At 42.2% G+C, this 19129-nt stretch overlaps 1 protein-coding gene across 1 annotated transcript; it reads left to right on the top strand.

Annotated features, from left to right (window-relative positions):
- The first annotated feature begins 60 nt into the window (after positions 1-60).
- znf106a (zinc finger protein 106a) lies at positions 61-18618 on the top strand. Its single transcript, XM_008398863.2, has 22 exons — positions 61-158; positions 3476-3558; positions 3833-3894; positions 6420-6614; positions 7460-9235; positions 9319-9727; positions 9829-9898; positions 9983-10137; positions 10292-10352; positions 11248-11544; positions 11621-12251; positions 13100-13140; positions 13913-14058; positions 14129-14263; positions 14341-14457; positions 15326-15517; positions 15631-15693; positions 15781-15900; positions 15999-16070; positions 16833-16904; positions 17050-17196; positions 18141-18618. Exons 2-22 carry the CDS (start codon positions 3505-3507, stop codon positions 18195-18197), a joined length of 4872 nt encoding a protein of 1623 aa, XP_008397085.1. The 5' UTR covers positions 61-158; positions 3476-3504; the 3' UTR covers positions 18198-18618.
- Positions 18619-19129: the final 511 nt, after the last annotated feature.

Raw genomic sequence — 19129 nt, forward strand, 5'->3', positions numbered from 1 at the left:
TGGGGGAATGTCGTAATTTTTGACGGTGTTCGTTGCTCCTACACAGACTGTGCTCTTGAACGCATCACGAGATGTGGTTCACTACGAGAGCGGATTCGAAGGAGGATGTTGTTAGCTTCTGCAGTAAACTCTATTGCACAGATTTGGAGCTTATAAAGGTAAACGACAGCAATATTTCATTACTTACTGCGGACATAAAAAGTTTATGTAGCTACATTCTTATCACGACAATATAATAAGGTATCTAGGTGGAGCAGTTGTGAAACTGGTGGGGCTGGTAAAACAAGCTGTTTCCAGCTTGCTAGCTTGAGCTTTAGCTCAGAAAGGAACTTTTTAAACTTACTGCTCTGCTGAGTATGATTCCCTTTACATGTTGCAGGCATATACACAATTTATAATTAGCTACACCTGGAGCAGTGGAGTGTATTTTAGAAATTTCCCGGGTCCTTTTCACATTCTTAGAAGCTAAGCTAAATAGCTTTGCTAGCTAGTTCATACACTGCGACCCTCTACCCAAATCAGTCAATTTCTTTTGGAAACAAAGGTAATAACAGTCAGATAAATGGTTTACTCAAGCACTGATTACATTTCCTAAATGAATACATTAAATGTTGTAAGGCTAATGTAATATAACTGTGTTGGTTGCTGCAACTAACTGTTAGTTAGCTATCTCCTCTCTTTGTTGTTAGCTGCTTGTTTTTGTGCTGTAGTGATATTTAAGACATGCTAATTAAATTGTATTACGCAGTTTATGTTTTAACTTTTTAGAGTCTTGCTTTTTAGAGTATTGCTAAATGCAAAAAAAGTAGAGACATTTTAATTCAATGATATGTTATTCTTCTGGAAGCCAGACTAAATGATTTCACAATATTTGTTTTTATTTAAAACAGCACGTGCAACATTTATCCTAATATAAAAAATCCCCCATATTACAATTTTAACAGATACGTTTTTTGTTTTGTGTTTTTACATTTGTTTTATTTTGTTACTTAGGCTTTTTGCAAACGTAAAAAATAAGTCCCCACCAATTTAGAAAGTTTTCAAGAGTTGTGCTAAATGTTATGTTTCTTTGCGGTTCTGGCCTTTTTTGATTTAAACTCAAGAGTGTAACAAGCTGATATTAGCTGATAAATTAGTCAGTCACAGCAGCTATTCTTTGCTTTATGGCTTTGTCACTGTGTTTTATGAAGCCTGGGAACTTTGACACGTTCTCTGAAAATCTCATTAAAATGACTTTAAAACGTATAGTTACTATGATGGGTCGCTGTTGCAGTTTTGAAACGGTTACTTTTGGTAAACCAAGAGAATAACAAGTGTATGGCTACTACTTATGTTTTATTTATAAAAAATTTTTTTGAAGATTTTTAGTTTCCATTATGCTTTGCTTTGATTATAAATGCATTATTTATTTTATTTAGGTACCTAATTATGAGTTTCAATTATTATAATTTGTTTTTAATTGAAAGGTGAGATGTGACAAAGTTACATCTAGTTATATCTTCTCAGGCGGACAGATTTCAAAACTATCGCAGTTGAACTCACTAAAGTTTAGGCTTGTGTTTTGAAAGCTGATGTTTGGTGTCACCTTTAACTCCAGGCTGGTTTTAAATCCTCGCCCCGTTTGGAAGCGGCAGACGAGTCCAGACGTGACTCTCTTTGCCATCTGGCAACAAAGTTGTTCTATCAGCACCCTGGAATGAAACCGGGGCTCGGGCTGAACTCTGCTTCTATTTGGATTGTGGCACTGATGATGATGATGATGCATTAAATAGATTGGTGTTGTCTTACCCGACCCATTTGAAGAATCTGAGGTCTCAGCTTGCAGGAAAACATCAGATGCTGTGGAGCAACTCTGTAAAAGCGCACAGTTCGCAGCTAATATGGTCACTTTGCTTTATATTATATGATATGTTATTAATTAGCAGTGATTGATTTATTGGTCCAGATTTCCTTAATTTTAAGAGATCAGCAATCCACTGATATGTAAAACTAATCTTATCTGCTTCGACAAAGGTCTAAAAATCAGCCTCAGTCCTGTCAGAGAAAAGTTTGAAAATGTGACAAAAGGCTAAAAGAACAAATTTCTGTTTTTTTTTTTTGGTTTGTTTTAATTAATCTCGTAGTTTGGCTCTAGTTTGGCTCATAGTTTGGCTTTAGCTGCACACTTCATGTGCAGCTAAAGCAAGTTCGTATTGTTTCAGAAGTTTGTATTGTTTCAGGGGGATTGTTCAGTGTAATAAAATAAAATCGGAACACTGGAAGTGTTTTGTCACCTTTTTAATAGAGATGTGAGACTTTCAGCGTCTAGCGATTAGATTCTGATTTTCAGGGGAACGATTCGATTCTGAAACGATTTTTGATTCAAAAACGATCTAGAGATTATGGGTGCGTTCACTGCAGCCTGAAGTGAGCCAATTCCAATTTTTTGGCAATTCCGATTTTTTTGCCGGGGCGGTTCACACTGCCAGTAAATGCGACCTGTATGCGTTCTGGAGTGTAAACGGGCAAACGACCTGAAAGTGTCCCGCATGCGCACTAGAGGGCGCAATAGCGTCAGCGTTCTCAGTGTTCTGCCAACCGCCATAAAAAGAAGAAGAGCTCAGTGTTTGAGGAAGTAAACATGGAGGCTAACGGTGGAGCTTAGCTTACATATTTGAAGTTGTTGTCCAGCCGGAGCAGCATATTAACAACTTAATCCTCATATAGTCCGTCATGGTTGTTGTTTTTCTTACCACTTGCGTGTATCAGGACGTAGAATAGTGAGATTTGTTGAGAATCAGTGACGTTCAGTTCGGATGAATGCGACCTGAACGTTAGGTCGCATTTTAATCGGATACGTATCGGATATGGGTCACATTCAAAAAATAATTTTACCTGTGCTGTTCACACTGCCATGAAAAGAGTAGATACAGGTTGCATTACTTAAAAAAACATTGGAATTGGATCACTTCAGGCTGCAGTGTGAACGCACCCTATGTTTCAGTTACGAAAGGAAAAGACTGTTAACAAAACATTTATTTAAAATCAATTTTTATTTGGATAAAAACAAAGTTTGTGCGTAAAATTCTGTAACTTAAACCACCAGTACTGGGTTGGCTTGGCTGCCTGTTTTTTTTTTTTTTTTATTAAAATGACATTATTAAATAGTGAGTGTTTTAATATCTTAAATAATAAAAAAAGAATTATTCAAAATATAATTTTGCAGAAAAAAACAAAAAGCAGACAAAAGTTTTTTTTTTTTTAGCATTTTAAACTGAATTCCTAGGACAAGAAATTGCGATTCTTTAAATTTTATTTCTTCGCCTCTACCTTATAACACTAAGCGGTGTCAGTCACAAAAAAAAACAAACAAAAAAAAATCATCTTCCAGTTAAACTCTCCTTTTTAAAGATCTGCGATCGGCCAGAAAACTGCAATCAGTTCACCTCTTTTATTTAAGCTTCTTGAATTTGACTCAGTTTCTCCCTTTGGACAGTGATGAGCTGAAATCCACCTGCGTTCAAGATGACGAGACACAGACAGTGCATCCTGTGTGAAACCGTCTGCGCTTCCAAGCAGGTAATTAACCCCGATGTGTGATTTACTCCATGACCGTGTCAGTGCTACGACCCTCACATGACCTTTTATTTATGAGTGTCTTCTTGTGTACAGATTATGGAAAGCTTATCTTTTGTAAAAAAAAAAATAAAAAATTTTATGCACCTGCACTCTTTTTTTTGTATTCACTCAATACATAAAAGTCAAGTTAACACCTTCACTTAAAAAAATTGTAAGTGATTTAAAAACAACTTGAGATTTCTAAGTGAATGTCGTTTCATTGTTTCATGTGCAGGAGATGGATGAACACATGAGGAGCATGCTGCACCACCGGGAGCTGGAGAAGCTTAAAGGCCGGTGAGCTCACTTCCTGTCGAAACTGTGATAACGTTTCAGGTTTAAGTTCAGTCTTAAGGAGTTTTCTTGAAATCTGTTTGCACGTGTGCTGATGAGCACATGTCGGTAGCCCCTGGCAGCTGTTTGAGCCGCGGCGTGTATATTTAGACACAATCTGTCCGGAACAACAGGCGTGAAGGCCAGAAGTCAAGGGCCATCTCGTGACTCCCGCTTAGATGACCGAAAGAATGTGGCCTGGTGCTGAGGCTTAGTGTTGATGTTAAGCATTCAAAGGGTGTTCAGGTGGAGCTTTTAGGCTGCTGAGGGCCCCGTCCCCAAAACTCACACTTCCACGCTTGTGGTCCTTCAAATGTGAGTTCCCGCTGCAGGTTTTTGAGTGTGTGCACAACTCATGGCTGAATGTGACATTTTGAAATAAAAGGCGGAATTATGGCACCGAGCAAGCTGTGTGTGTTACTGGAGAATCGTTTTTCAAACATAAAGTACTAAAGTAATTCTTGTTTCTGCTGTACGTGTGTGAATGTGACTGAACTTGCTCTGTATTCAACAAGTCATAACAAAGCAGCCAAATATATCCTACAATGACTTTGAAAAGCAGACACACTTTTGTATTTTTAAAATTGATTGCTTCTTGTTGTACTTTCATTTGCGGTACAAATGCCAAAAGAGCGACCAAGTGCCGCCATTTTGTATGTCGCAGTTACGTCCATGACGTAACCCGTACTGTACCAAATCTCCAATTTTGCGTTTGCAACTTGCTTACTTGAACCCCGATGTGTACTTGCACTGAGTACACACTTCTTGGAGGGGTGTAAGGAGTAGTGTGAGTAGTGTGAGCAGGGCCATTGTCACGCTTTAGACATTTTGCTCTGTGAGTTGAACAAGTGGTGAGGCGTTTATGCTTTATGTGTTCGTCGGTGACCTATTCTCTCGAAATGTTCCTTAAAGTGGGTCCATATAAATGCCACCTTGCAAATCGTCCAGTTTGAGTGAAAGATGACGTGTGCGGTCAGCGCCGAGTCAAGCCAGGTTTATAGATACGGAGCCCAAAACAGGCCGTGGGGAAAATGTTTCTTTTGCGTTTCCTCGCTTACTGCAATATTTGCTGGTCTATATTACATACAGTCTCAAATGTCAATTTAAATTTCAAATATATACACATTTAAAGAGCCTCAGTGAGGCTGTTTAAATGGAGAGGTTTATTAACTCTTTGGTGCAAAAAAACTGATTGAAAATTGATTTATTAATTCATGTTTATGTCTGTTTGTGTAAGGTTGAGATGGAAACGACCCTTTAAACCATTCAGACCAGCAACACAAAAGAGACACAATCAAAACTGTCAGATGTTTTATTACCCCATAGCTTACAGTATGCAGTTATGGCACATGAACTGATCAGTACATTATTGCCCCTGTGGGGGCTCCGTATGTTAGGGCCATTGTAGATGGAGACAAAAATTTACCATTTCTGAGTTTTTTTCTTGCAAATATCAACTTTCCAAAGTCAGAAATATCCAAGTTTTTCTTTTTAAAGAAAATTTCCAAAATGAATCTCAAAATCAAAAAAGTTTTTTTTGTGAAAATTTACTTTCTTTTTTTTCCCCATCTACAATGACATTAATACGCCGTCACAGAATAAAGATATACATTAATAGTTACTGTTAAAATGTGTCGATGTGTTTTGATGACCTGACACACCTACAGTCAAGTTGCTGAAATGGGGCAGCCGTGAGCCAAAGCAGAAATACTGTGTCAGAAACGCGTAACTCGATCTCAGTGCTGCGTGCCAGCTGCACGAGACGCCTCAAAGTGGAAGCACCCCATGACACAGATTTGCAGGAGAAATTGAGAATGAGCCAAGAAAGCAACTGGTCCCTCAGCATTACAGGATGTCATCCCTGGGAGAGGTTTAAAACGGAGGCTGTGAGCAGCTGCACTGGGCTTCGGTTTCACAGGCTCCGTATGGCGATTGGTGGTCGGGATCTCCAGACCTAACACATGCCGTCATCCGGGAGGGGCTCTGGGCTCTGGCATTCGGAGCGCGGAGAGAGGTCAAATAGAGACGGTGCCTGCCTTGAAGCACCAGAGCGCAGCGGACACCATCATGAAGGCGCACTGAGCTGAGGGCGCCGGCCTCTCTTCCACCCACGCGTCCCAGCGCTGTGCCGCGCGGCCGGACCCGAACATCTTAGACTACCGCGCTGCCTCGGTCCGGCCCGGCTGCTCCGCCACCTACGGCCTGCTGAGAACAGGGGAAACGCTAAGATCAGGATGATTAAGACTCTACCTATAGAAAATTCTAAGTTAGCTACCTCCTGATCTGCGAGAGACGAATCGGATAATTTATACAAAGGATTGTCGAGTAATCTCCTTTCCTGAGTTTATTAAGGCTTCAAAGTTGGAGAAAGTAGAGCCAGGGTGTGCAGCTGCCGGCTTTTCAGGTGGAAAAAGCAATCTGTAACCAGACCGGATCAGAGCCATGCCCGCGGGAACGATTGAAGCCCCTCTGTCGCCTTCCCTCCCCAGGGACTGCGGACACGAGTGCAGAGTGTGTAAGGTGAAGGTGGTGAGCCTGACCGATTACGCCGGCCACATCTCCAGCGCCACGCACAAACAAAACGTGGAGGCGGCGGACAAACAGCGGGCCGGAAACGACCACGACGAGGAATACTTCGACCAGACTCTGGTGGACCTGATCGAAAAGAGAAAAGAGCAGATCAGGTGAGCCGACTGTCCGACCTACGGTAAAATTAGACTCACTGCTTAAAATAAATGTTAGCTAATATGTTACACATGTGTTAGCAAAACAGCATTAATTAAGGTAAAAACCACTTTAAACTGATTAGTTTTTTTTTAAAACACCCCAGACGCAGTGACTTATAAACACAAACTCTGTTTTTCAAAGTTTGTAAGATGTAACTAAGATGTAAACAGACGTGAGTCAACAAGCTGTAGATTATCAACATATGCCATGTATAGTCATATTCTGCTGCGCGGCGCCTCCAGGCCTGTTTTAGCCACAGCTTCACACTGAGCCGTGGCCGGAGTCAGATGTCAGGCCTGCAGGCTAAAAAAGAAAAGGCACGACCGCAAATACAGAGTTCAAACAGATCCGGGCTCCAACCTAATGCCTTCTGGACATATTAATACACACCACATTTTCAGTCTTTTGATGGTCTGGAATATAAAAAAAAATTAACTTTGATGGTAAAAAGCTTCCCCCAGCCTAAAGTTTAGATAAAAGTCGCTCTGCTCTAGTGCTATTTTTACACGTTATCTTGATCTCTGTCTTGCTTGAAGAATTTGAGAAATGTCCAACTGGAGCTATTAGGATAATGTAAAAATGTAGCTGATATGACCAATAATAATTAGAATAAAAATAACAAATTCAACATCTCTATGCCGTGGAAAAGTATTGATATCATTGAACTGTTTGTGTAGCGAATTTACCGAGCAAAAAAAAAAAAAATCTATATATTGATTTTTGTGTTTCCAATGGTCACCATTCACAGTTCAATTCAAGAATTTGTTCGTTTCTGAGTTTTTTTTTTGTTTGTTTTTTTTAGAAAAGAGAAGGAGGCCGCAGCTGCTAGGCTGGCGAAAGAAGAAGAAGAACGGAAGAGAAAGGAAGAGTTTCAGCAGAGGCTAAACCAACTTAAGGAACGTTACCGCATGGAGCGCATGTGGCAGGCTCCTCCGCAGGGCTTTGGTGGACCCGGTCACCACAGGTCTTGGCACAGGAGCGGCTATTACGATGGCAGCAGAGAGCAGGAGGGATACTGGCATCAAAACCAACAGGGGAGGAGCGCCACGTGGCACGCTCAGGAACCCCCCCGTTTACAGAAATGGGCAACTGTAGAGTTTTCCAACAACAGGGTGCATAGCAACAGGACGTGGGGCAACGGTGGTCAGCAAGGTCGACTGCCTTGGCTCAGCAATGGAGGCAGCAGTAATGGACTCTACGGTCACAACAACATTGCCAGGTACGCCCCAAATGCTAGGCCCCACAGTTTCATGGGGTGTAATCCTGTATATACCAACGCAACAAATCATTTAGGCCAGAGTTTTACGCGCTTTGAAGGCAAAGGAAATGTCAGAAATGCTCAACAAGATGCCAGGCTCCAAAATGGAGAGGCATCACTGGCCGACTCAGACTACCACGGTAAAAACTCTAAAACACTCGGCAGTAACCCAAAGCTGGACAAAAGCTGCCGCTGGTCACCGTACCCCGTTGCGTCCGGATCGCACGTAGAGCCCCACCAAATCACGTCAGAGAAACACCAAGTGGCTTTGAAGCCTCAGAAACAGCCCCAATGTGAGCGCGCACCAGTGGACTCAAGTCTGCAAAACGTAGAAGAGGACGGGAGGCATCCGATAAAACCCAAAATCCAAACCCACCATGTCGGTGACGGAAGCTGTGGTGGCTCTAAAGGTTCTCAGAGAGACGGCGACCAAAACGGTGGGTCTGGTTTTTCTAGCGAGAAGGCAAATAAACCATCACTGCAAGTAGATCAGAAGAGTTCCTCAGTTTCTGGGGCTAAAGGTGACGCTCAACTCAGCAAGGCCTCCAGCCAGTCAAAACCAGGCGGGAAGCAAAGTGGGACCAAGGTGCCTTTTGGGTACCTCACGTCGAGGCAGGAGCAGTGCCTTCCGGAATCGTTTCGCTCAGTCAGGCAGATTGGTTTTGAAAGAAAAGGCTCTTTGGAGAGGACACACCACCTTGGGGAGCAACACAATCAGGGGGAACCTTTAAAAGAGAGAAGTGCGAGTGAAAGTTCTGGTAACGCGACATCGCCCGTTGCGTTCAGGCAAGAAAAAGCTCCGTCGGCTTCTGCAGAAGATGGCACGTTTGTCCAGTCCCTTCATGTGAGCACCTCTACCACAGAGGGAATAGAGTCTGCTTGTACAGCCAAAAGGGACGAGGAGAACAGGAACGGAGTGGAGACGCAAAGCCCCACGGCGGTCCAGACCGAGGCCATGCAGGTTTCCGAGGCCGGGCAGAGCTTGGAGAGCGACGCCGGCAGAACCGGTGAGGCGCACGCCGGCTCAGGGTCGGACGCAACCACTTTGTCCAAACTCGACCTCCCCCCCGTCCTGAAGCGGGACCTCACCAAGCACATGAGCTCCAAGAGCAAAGCAGCCGGTCACGAGCCAAACCTGAACATCGCCAGGCGCGTGCGAAACCTCAGCGAGTCGAAGCGAAGCGACACGGAAAAGGATTCTGGCCTCAAGCCGACCGTGAGACAGCTCATCAACTCGGCGAGCGCACGCCGCTCCGTGAACTGGGAGCAGGTCTATCAGGAGGTCCGAAAGAAGCAGGACAAGGGGAAAGGCATGCCAAGGTGAACGCCGCTTCTCAGAATTTAAGTTTTCGGTTATTTAAAAAAAAAAAGTAAATTAACATGTTTAGTTTGTGCTTCAATAGGTTTGGGATTGAGATGGTGCCAAATGAGCAGGAGTCCCAAAGCCAGGAGGAGGACGGTCTGCCCCTCATTGAGGGCTTCCAGTGGGAGTCGTTGATGGAAATCACCTCCGAGAGCAAATCTCGCAAACGCTCCTTGTCAGAAAGCAGCCTCGCACATGCGGCGCCTCATTCGTCAGTGTTCGGACCCTTGAAATCAGAGGAGGCGGTGGAGGAGGATGAGTCGGGCTCCACACTTCCTTCCGCTTCAGAAAAGCAGGAGCGTCAGCCGGAAGAGGAAGCGAAGAACCAGAAGGACAATCTGCACTGCGTAACGGCGAAGGTTCTCCAGCAATTTTATTTGACGCTAGGGGACAGCAGCTCCGGAGCAGAGCAGTGCGACAGGACGGGGAAGCGGCGGCGTGCGGCAGGGGTGGGTTTGTGTAGCAGCCTCTGTCTTCCTTAATGTTGCATTTTCCCACCTCCAGACACAACACGTCTCACCATTTCTCCCCCCACCCCCGTCTCGTTCAGGACTCCACCGGCACAGGGTTGTCTTGTTTGGACCACGACAGTAAGAGAAGAAAAGTCAAATCAAAAAGAGGTTTGTCTTCATCTTCCATCATCAAACTCTTCCACACACACCACAGTGTGACCAACACCGAGGTGCTGTCTGTGTTTGGTGCAGAGCGCCTGCAGATCGACCAGCTGCTTGCAGTGTCTCTGCGGGAGGAGGAGCTGAGTCAGTCCTTGCAGAATGTGGACACCAACCTGATCCAGGCCCGCGCGGCGCTGGAGGCGGCCTTCCTGGAGGTGCAGCGACTCATGGTGGTCAAACAGCAGGTAATGAAAGTAACATTCAGTTCTTCTGTTTGGCTCATGGTGGGTTTTTTTATATTTGTTATAGTTCAACGTTTTAAGTTGTTTAGTATATTAGTAATGCGTTTTTGTGAGTTTGTACATCCCTAACTTGGCTGTGTGTCGTCTTCCCCTTCAGATTACTGTGGAGATGAGCTCACTGAGAAACAAACGGATAGACTTGCTTAAAGGCATGCAAGGTAAAAAATAAAAAAATACAATTAATAATAACGTTATTATAATTACACTATTGAAAATTTGAATTATTTGTTTATAGTATTTTGAAAGTGACCTGAACAGGCATCACAGGCTGTGGCAAAAGTATTTGTATCACTTTAACTTTTTTCTGTTTTGCTGTGTTACATTGTTTATGAAGTCCAGAACAGAAGTGATTTAATTAGTAAATTAATAATTACGTTAAAAAAAGTATGCCTCTGTGTAAAGGCCCTCAGAAGTTTAAGAGTACATCAGTGAACAAACAGAATGAATTAGTCTAACGAACACAGCAGACAGTTTACAGGTGAGGCTGTTTTAAAGCTTCAGTAGATAACTTTCATGAAAAATATATATTTTTTCTTTTTTACATTTTTGTTAAAACTGTCGCAATATCCTGACAGTGTCATACGAGACAAGTAATCTGAAAAAAATTGAGTTCATCTCTGTGGTCCTACTGCCGTCAGCATAAATACTCAGATCAATCAGAAACAACCAATTAGAACCAAGAGGATGGTCTTAGTGCTGTCAATCATGCTTATGTACATGCGCCGCTCACAACTTCCCTTTTTCTCTCTGCTATGTTACAGCTGCTAGCTGTAGTCAGCAACTCAAACATCTTCACTGCATGTGACTTAAGATGGTAGCCGACTGCTAACATGTTTTTGCTAGCTAGCTTTTTTGCGTCTGTCATGAGTGAGTACAAATTTATTGCCAGTGGGCTGGACGACGTTTGAACATTTTTGTGGAGATATAGGCCTTACATTTCTGTTTTAATAATCTTAAAAAGCCTTAAATTTGAGTTGGTGAAACCTGGGATGCTTCCTCAAAGCACAGCATGTGTGGGAAACGATGGATTGACTTTCTATTGTGTCTTTTTAGGTACTATTGAGGAGGCGCCTGAGGCCAACCCGAAAAAAAAACACTTGGATTCTTTTGGAGCGGAGCCGCTTGAGTCGTCCTCCTGTGCCAAATGTCCCCCGGCTCCAGCCATGGCCGTTTCCAGTCCGCATCGGGCTGCAGAGTGCACCTCCCCTCCTTCCTCCGGCCTTCCTTTGTCCGTCGTCATCAAAGAGGAGCCCCAGTCTCCGGTCTGCGTCAGCTCCGATCTGGACCCTGATCACAGCGCAATCACCAACTGCGCTCACAGCACCACCCCGGACAACACAAACCCGTTGGGTAAGACCGATTAGCGATCAGAGGCTAGATGATTATTTTAATGAAATCTAATCAGTTTACATGTGGATCTCTGCAGGTGCCGCCTGCAGCTCGCGGTTTTCTCCTGACAGAAACCTTGAACCTCCAGACGGCAAAGGGAAGTTACCAGCACAGATTGAAAAGTCCGAAAGGCCTTCGGATGCTCCGTGGAAAACCTCGGCGAAGCTCCCTGACGGCGCCGACGTCCAGTCAGCACAGCCCGCGGCAACGTTTAACCTGCCGGCCTCTCCGTCCGAGCTGAGGAACGGAAAGCGCGTGAGGAAGCTGAAGAAGAGGAAGGTGCTGAACAAGGCTCAGGGAGCGGAGAAGCTCCAGAGCAGCGACACGGAGATGGACGAAGAGGCGTCCCGGCCGCGGTGGCTGCAGCAGCGCAGGAGGCCGAGCGGCGGCTCCCAGGTCAGCACCTCCAGCCTGCCGACAGACGAGGGGAGCAGGAAAACGCTTGGTGTGCCGTGTTTGGCCGTGAAAACCGAAAAGGCGGAGTGGAATTCTCCTGCAGAGAACTTTGAGGCCGCCGCAGCGGATCAGCAGCCTCAGAAGGACGCGTTCATCCAAGCTCCGCCCCCTCCACCTCTGCTCCCAGACCAATGTCAATCTGAGCCACGCAGCCTGGCGTGCAACGAGGTTTCCTCCACCAGTGACATGGACCTGTGCAAATCCTCTGAGAGGTGGGTCATTCTGGAAAACATCCATTTATTTACATTTTTCCAGAGTTTTATCTCAAAGGCTGAACATCTACGACTCACAAAGCAGCAGAAGAGTCAGAACAGTTCGCCGAGTCAGATTTGGTCTTGTTGGTCATCAATCAATCAATCAATCAATCAATCAATCAACTTTATTCATACCATTAGGTATATCTGGCTACACTGAAGTGAGTCAGTTTTTTTGCCATGCAAAAACACACAAATATAAAATTATGATTAAAAACGTGCCATTACACAAACATAAAAACAATAAAATAAAATAAAAAACACAATAGTAAATTTTGTGTTGTAATTAGGTCAAGGTTAAGAAAAAAAAAAAAACAATATTAAAGCCTATGCTATATCGAATTTTGGAAATTTATGTCAAMGGGAACAAAGCTGGTTTTATTCCACTCAGTTTCACATTTTAATTTGAGCTGTAAAGATGTAATGTAAATAAAAACATGAAATGTTTTCAAGCAGACAGCAAGCATCCTGGCTCTTAATAGTTTTTCATAGAGATGAATTTCCCATCATCACCAAGCTATAATCAGCTCAGAATCAATGTTGCCACAAAAATATTTATTGTAGGAACGAACAGTCGTAATTATGCAAGTTATACTTTCTTCTTTTGTACATATATTAACTTTAGTTTTTTTTTATTAGAAAAGTACAAAAAAAAGTTTAGTAAAATAAATACTTGTAGAAATGACAAGAAATGCTTGAAATTGTAAAAATGACGTTTTAAAAAGTGTATGGAATCATAAGCTGCGGACCAGGTGATTGTTTCCTCTCAGCAGTGAGTCTGATATGAGAAGCTTTTGTCTCCACAGTGTTCTGCCTTTTCCCATCACGTTGCCCAGGACCTCATCAGGTACGTTATCACACATTTTCAGCATTTTGAGACGTTTATTTATCGGAAATGAATTCAGCTAATGTAATTTCATCCGAGCTATAAAGTTATATGTTGCTTCATTTTCATCTACTGTTTGAGAAACCGAGTTAGGTTACAGCTTGTCCAGCTGTTTACTGGATTGTTTTGCTCAATTATTACCTTAAATAAGTCACATTTTCTTTGCACTTTAGCATTTGTATGATTTATGGTTAGTTATTTTTATTAAAATGCTCAAATCTCAACAATTATTAGATTTATTTGAACATAATAAAAAAAAATCTTATTACACCCTGTTGACATTTCTTTTGTTCTCCCCATGAAGGGAAGTTGGTGTTGTGTAACCTATTGTCTTTAGTCTATGAGCATGTCATAGTGCAGAAGGCCTATCGATCCAAAATATTGATAATSCCAATATTGGATCCAGTACTAAAGTAGCAAGAGATGGTGGTGCTGTATCGAGTTGACACCAGCATATGCAGTATCGCATACCTCTACATCATGGAAAATAAAAACTAAATAATTAATAAATTAAAATTATTTTATTTAATTTTAAATAAAATTTTTWAAAAATTACCCCCAGTGATACAAACTTATAAACAACCATTAAAAAAGTCGACGTCTCAATTTTTTTAACTTAAGTTTGTCATGAAGCAACCAAAATTGCAAAGGTATGAAAAGGCAAAGTGGTGAAATAAGATCCTCCYTCTTCCTGTATCATGTATGYATTTCTGCATCGTATCTGTATTTTTAGACGCGTTCTCTGACCATGGGAAGGACGAGGTCCCGACTGAAGGAACGTTCTGCGGCCACAAGGAGGCGGTGAACGCCCTCCAGATCCACAAYGGGCTGCTGTACACGTGCTCTGGAGACCGGACCGTCCAGGCCTTCGACCTGGTGGTGGGTGACCGTTCACCGATTCGCTTCCCATCATCTCTTTCTGGAGTTAAATGCAGTTTTGTTGTTGCAGAGCCATAAATGCGTCGGTGTGTTTGAGGGTCACAGCTCCAAAGTGACCTGCCTGCTGGTGTCCGCGGCTCCATCCCTGCACCATCGCCTCTACTCCGGCTCCAGTGACCAGACCATCCGCTGCTACAGCCTCAAGGTTGAAATCTGTTCTCAKCTGACTTTCTTGTTTGGAGCCGCGGTCAGACGCTGATGTTTCCCTCATGTTTTCTACAGACGCGAGAATTTGAGCAACAGTTCGCTTTGTCCGACCGAGTCTTCTGCCTTCACAGCCGGTGGAAAACTTTATACGCCGGTCTGGCAAACGGTACCGTGGTGACCTTTAACCTTAAGGTGAGGAAGATAAAGTGTCACATGTATCCTTGAATCTCTCTATTGGTTCTGATCTGCTTCCATCTAATGCTAATATTTCAGATTTTTTTTCTAGTGAAAAAAATAAGGAAAATTAAAGTCACGACTTCACAGTTATGTAAAGTTGCAACTAACAATTATTTTAGTAATCAATTACTCTCAATTATTCTGATGATTAATTAAAAAATTGGTACATTCTTCAGAGTTTTCATTTAACCACTTACACTATTTTTGTACAACATTAGAAGTACATAAAAATGTAATTAAACAATTCAATTCCATATTAAATAAGAAAATAAACATTGTAAGAATGTAATAGCAGTAAATCCGGCGAACCGGGTGAAGCTAAAACTTTGTCATTGAGGAGTTTTGGCTAAAACATATTTACAGACAAAGGTGTTTTTATCTTAAATGCAAAACTTAAATATTTTTTTCCATGGTTTTGGTTTAATTATAACCAAATATAAGAGTTTATATAAGAGTTTTCTCTTCGACAAGTGGCCTTTCCTGAGTCTGTATACTCAAGAAATCTACGATTAATCAATTACTTAGTTGACGAGTATTTCAATAATTGATTAATCACAATTTATCCAACTAATTACGATTAATGCAGTTACTCGCAATTAATTTGATTAATCACAATAAACACAATTAATCATTCCAGCCCTACAACTATGCACCACTTTTTCTTCCCCCCTGGTCACACAAAAGACATTCAAGTTTTCCCTCTCAACACTCGATTGCATTTTCATCCCGCCGAAGCTCGTCTGTGTGTGAAACTGATCGAAAACGGCGCGCCTCTCTGCCAGCTCCAGTTGACCGGGTTCATGTCTCGCTGCTCATTGTTTAGACAAACAAGCAGATGGACGTGTTCGAGTGCCACGGGCCGCGCGCCGTGAGCTGTCTGGCCTCGTCGCAGGAGGGGGCCCGGAGGATCCTGCTGGTCGGCTCCTACGACAACACGATCAGCGTGAGAGCGGCCCACGACGGGCTGCTGCTGCGCACGCTGAAGGGCCACACCAAGAGCGTTCTCTGCATGAAGGTGGGGTCGGGTCTGCAACGGGGAGAAACCCCACCACAAAAGAGGTTAAAAAACACAAGTATGCTGCTCGACTAAGCGGTTAACAGCCTCCTCCATCTTGTCTCCCCTTTCAGGTGGTGAATGACCTGGTGATTAGTGGATCCAGCGATCACTCTGTGTATGCTCACAACATCCATGTGAGTTCATGTCATGGCTCTTAAGTCATTTTGACAAGGACCATTAACTAGTTTAAATATTTGATTTTTATTCCCTGTGTAAAAAAGACAGGGGAGCTTGTGCGCTCATTTAAGGGTCACAGCCATGCTGTTACCGTGGTGACCGTTCTTGGGAAAGTGATGGTCACAGCCTGCCTGGACAAAGTGGTCAGAGTTTACGACCTACAGGTGTGTGCGCCCTAAAACATTTGCTCTGATGAACCGAAGGAATTGCCTCTGTTTCAAATTGACATTGAGCTGACAGGAAGCGCTGATTGTCTCCACAGTCTCAGGACCAGCTGCAGGTCTATGGTGGATACAGTGACATGGTGCTGTGCATGGCCGTCCATAAGAACATGGTGAGAAAACAAACATTCCTTATTTGGAACAAAAGTATCTCGTTTTAATCTTGGATGTTCTTGCAAATGTATCCATACCACTTGAAATTCTTCAAATTTTGTCTCATCTTCCAAGACTTCAATGTTTGTTTTAGGGATTTTATGTGACAGAGGAACAGAAATGACTGCATGACTTTTAAATGGAAGGGATTCATGATTTTCAAAACTGTTTTCAAATCAAAATCTAAAAATTGTGGCATGCAGTTGAAACGTTTTGAAAACGATGTGAGGAAATTAAAGTTATTTCGTGAAATATTGAATCCAACCAGATTTTTGACAGGTTGCTATAGAAAGATAGACAGACAGACAGATAGATATCCATCTGTAGATAGACAAGATAGACTTGTTAAAAACACAGGCCTCAATATTAAAAACACATACATTCGTGATAGACACATTAAGTACTAATAAAACCCACATTAGACTATAGTGCATGTAAACTGGGATTAGTAGTGTGACATTCAGCATTTTTCTGTGTTTTGACCATACATATTACTTTTATTGTGTATTATAGAATGAAATTTCAATTCTCTTAAGTGGCCTAATAATTATTAGCTTTGTTCATCATAGACACTTATTTATTTGAGTTGCAGATTATATAGCAGGGATTTAACATGACAGACCAACAGGCGAGCTCGTGTTGGTCTGTCATGTTAAATCCCTTTGAAATGCACTGGAGTCGCTGTTGTTTTATGTACATCTTGATCTCTGTGTTTGTTTCAGATCTACACAGGATGTTACGACGGCAGCACGGAGGCCGTGAAGCTGAACCTGACGCAGAACCACCGTTGCTGGGTAAGATACGGCGACATCTCAGTGACGCTTTTAGAAGATCCTGTAGAAACATATTTCATTTTCCTCTCTGAGCTTATTGATCATCCTGTGAGTAGTTAGAGCTTATAATTGGTTGGCGTGCAGTGAATGACTGCTGTGTTGACAGTGGCACGGCTGCCCACTGGTGTTCGGGATGATGAAGCATCTCCAGCAGCACCTGATCAACAACCACACCAGCGCCAACTTCCAGACATTCAAGTGCCGCTGGAAAAACTGTGAAGAGTTTTTCAGTGTTCGCAGCAGCTCCAAGCAGGTAGAGAAACCGTCAGCAGGTTTCTGACACYTTTAAGTTCTTGCTAGAATTGCATTTAAAACTCAAACTTTTGCCTGACAGATAAGTCTTGCAAAAAAAATAAAAAATTGTATAAAATTGCATATGYGAGATTAACGTATTTAAGGCCAAATTCATTTTTGTGTGAATTTAAGATATTTTAAAGCCTTAATTTTAGATACATTAATGTAAGACTTTTTAAGGATGCACCTCTTCTTTACACTTTCTAACCTTAGATCTCGAAGCAGTTAATTGATTGATTCTTAGATCTAGAATCATCTCAGCAACTAATGCACAGAGTTAAGACTGTAACATCCTTACCTGGTCCATAACTGAGGTTTCATTGTTTCTAGTCTAAAGGTTTTCACAGTTTTCATCCTTACAAGAAAACTGTTGCCTTACTTGTAAGGCTGAAACTAATAGTTATTTTAGTAATTGATTATTCTATCGATTAATTGATTAATCAGATCAATATATTGGTGCATTCTACAGATTTTTTTTGTTTAACCCGTTAAGTTTTTTTTAATAAAAATCAGAAAAAACATTAAAAGATGCAAATAAATAATTAAATTCCTTTTTTAAAAGAAATATATTAATTTGATAGCCTAAAATGAGATACAGTAGCATTTCTCTATTGGATTTGAACCAGGGTAGGTCACTTAAGGAGTTTTGGCTATTTACATCGAAAGGTGATTTATTGTAAATGTCTATATATTTTGGCTTAATTATGGCTCTGAATAATTTTTTTTGAGTCAGTTTACTCCAGTTAGCGATTACTAAATTGACGATCATTTAAAAAATCAATTAATCCCGATTAATCGTTTCAGCTCTGATTTCTTTTTTCGACATTGATTGGCGCCTTGTGATTCAACAAAATTAGCTCTGAGCGACCATCTTAGCATTTGATCACGTTTTTCTCCTGGCAGATGGTGACGCTGCACATGCAGAAACACGCTGAGGAAGAGGCTGCAGCGGAGCCGTAAGGAGCCGGTGGTGGGAGCGTATTTTCACCATTAGCCCCCCTCTTCCTCTCTTCCCCTCTCATCTTAACCCCTCCCTCATTTAACCTCCCATATTGGGCGGGGTATTTGTTCTCGGGACCTTCTACACCTGACCGCGCTCCCTCGGAGTCYGACGAGCGCTTTGACAACTCCAACCTTTGTGTTCGGCGTTGGAATCCCACCCCGGGGTTCTGCCGCGAAAAGGAAGGGCGGGTTGTGTTGTTTTTAAAATACATTTTTAGAAACACTCCTGCCTGTCCTTTTGTTCGACTGTCACTGACCAAAGCGAGAAAAAGAAACACGCAACTCTTTTTCTTAATTATTGATGAAGAAACTCCAGCGATGCCCAGGTATGAGGGATCTGTTACACTTTTTTTTTTCTTTTTTTTTTTTTTTGCAACTTAAACAAAAAAATCTAGAATTATCACTCAGATTCACTGTAATGCGGCATGGTTTGAGATGTTTTTATAAGTGTGCAGTTGTGATGTGTTACATCGAGCGACCTGAAGTTACGTTTTTTTTCTTTTTCTTTATATTAAGTTGCCGTAAGCTCAGGTTTACGACAGGACTGAGTGCGCTGTTACTGTGTAATCCCCTCGGCCATATTTAAGAGTGTGGTAGGAGTTGAACAAGAAATTTTTGTTTGCTGCAGTCACTTTTTTTATTTGTTTCTCAGCCAGACGTCCAACGATCGTCTGATTTGAGAACAGAAACACGAATGCAGTGGCGTTTCCTGCTGTACGTTTTAATCTGCGTGGAGTTACTCGTTTTTTCTTTTGAAGGAATGTGTTAAATCACACTGTTACGTGAACCTTGTTTATCAAGAGTGATGTGAGGTTGTGTTTTATGTATTTTTAATTTTTTTGTTATTAGTTTGRTTTTGAATCAGAGCATTGAGCAGAAGGCAAAGGAGC

This window comes from Poecilia reticulata, linkage group LG22 (assembly GCF_000633615.1).
Source record: "Poecilia reticulata strain Guanapo linkage group LG22, Guppy_female_1.0+MT, whole genome shotgun sequence".
Classification (NCBI taxonomy): Eukaryota; Metazoa; Chordata; class Actinopteri; order Cyprinodontiformes; family Poeciliidae; genus Poecilia; species Poecilia reticulata.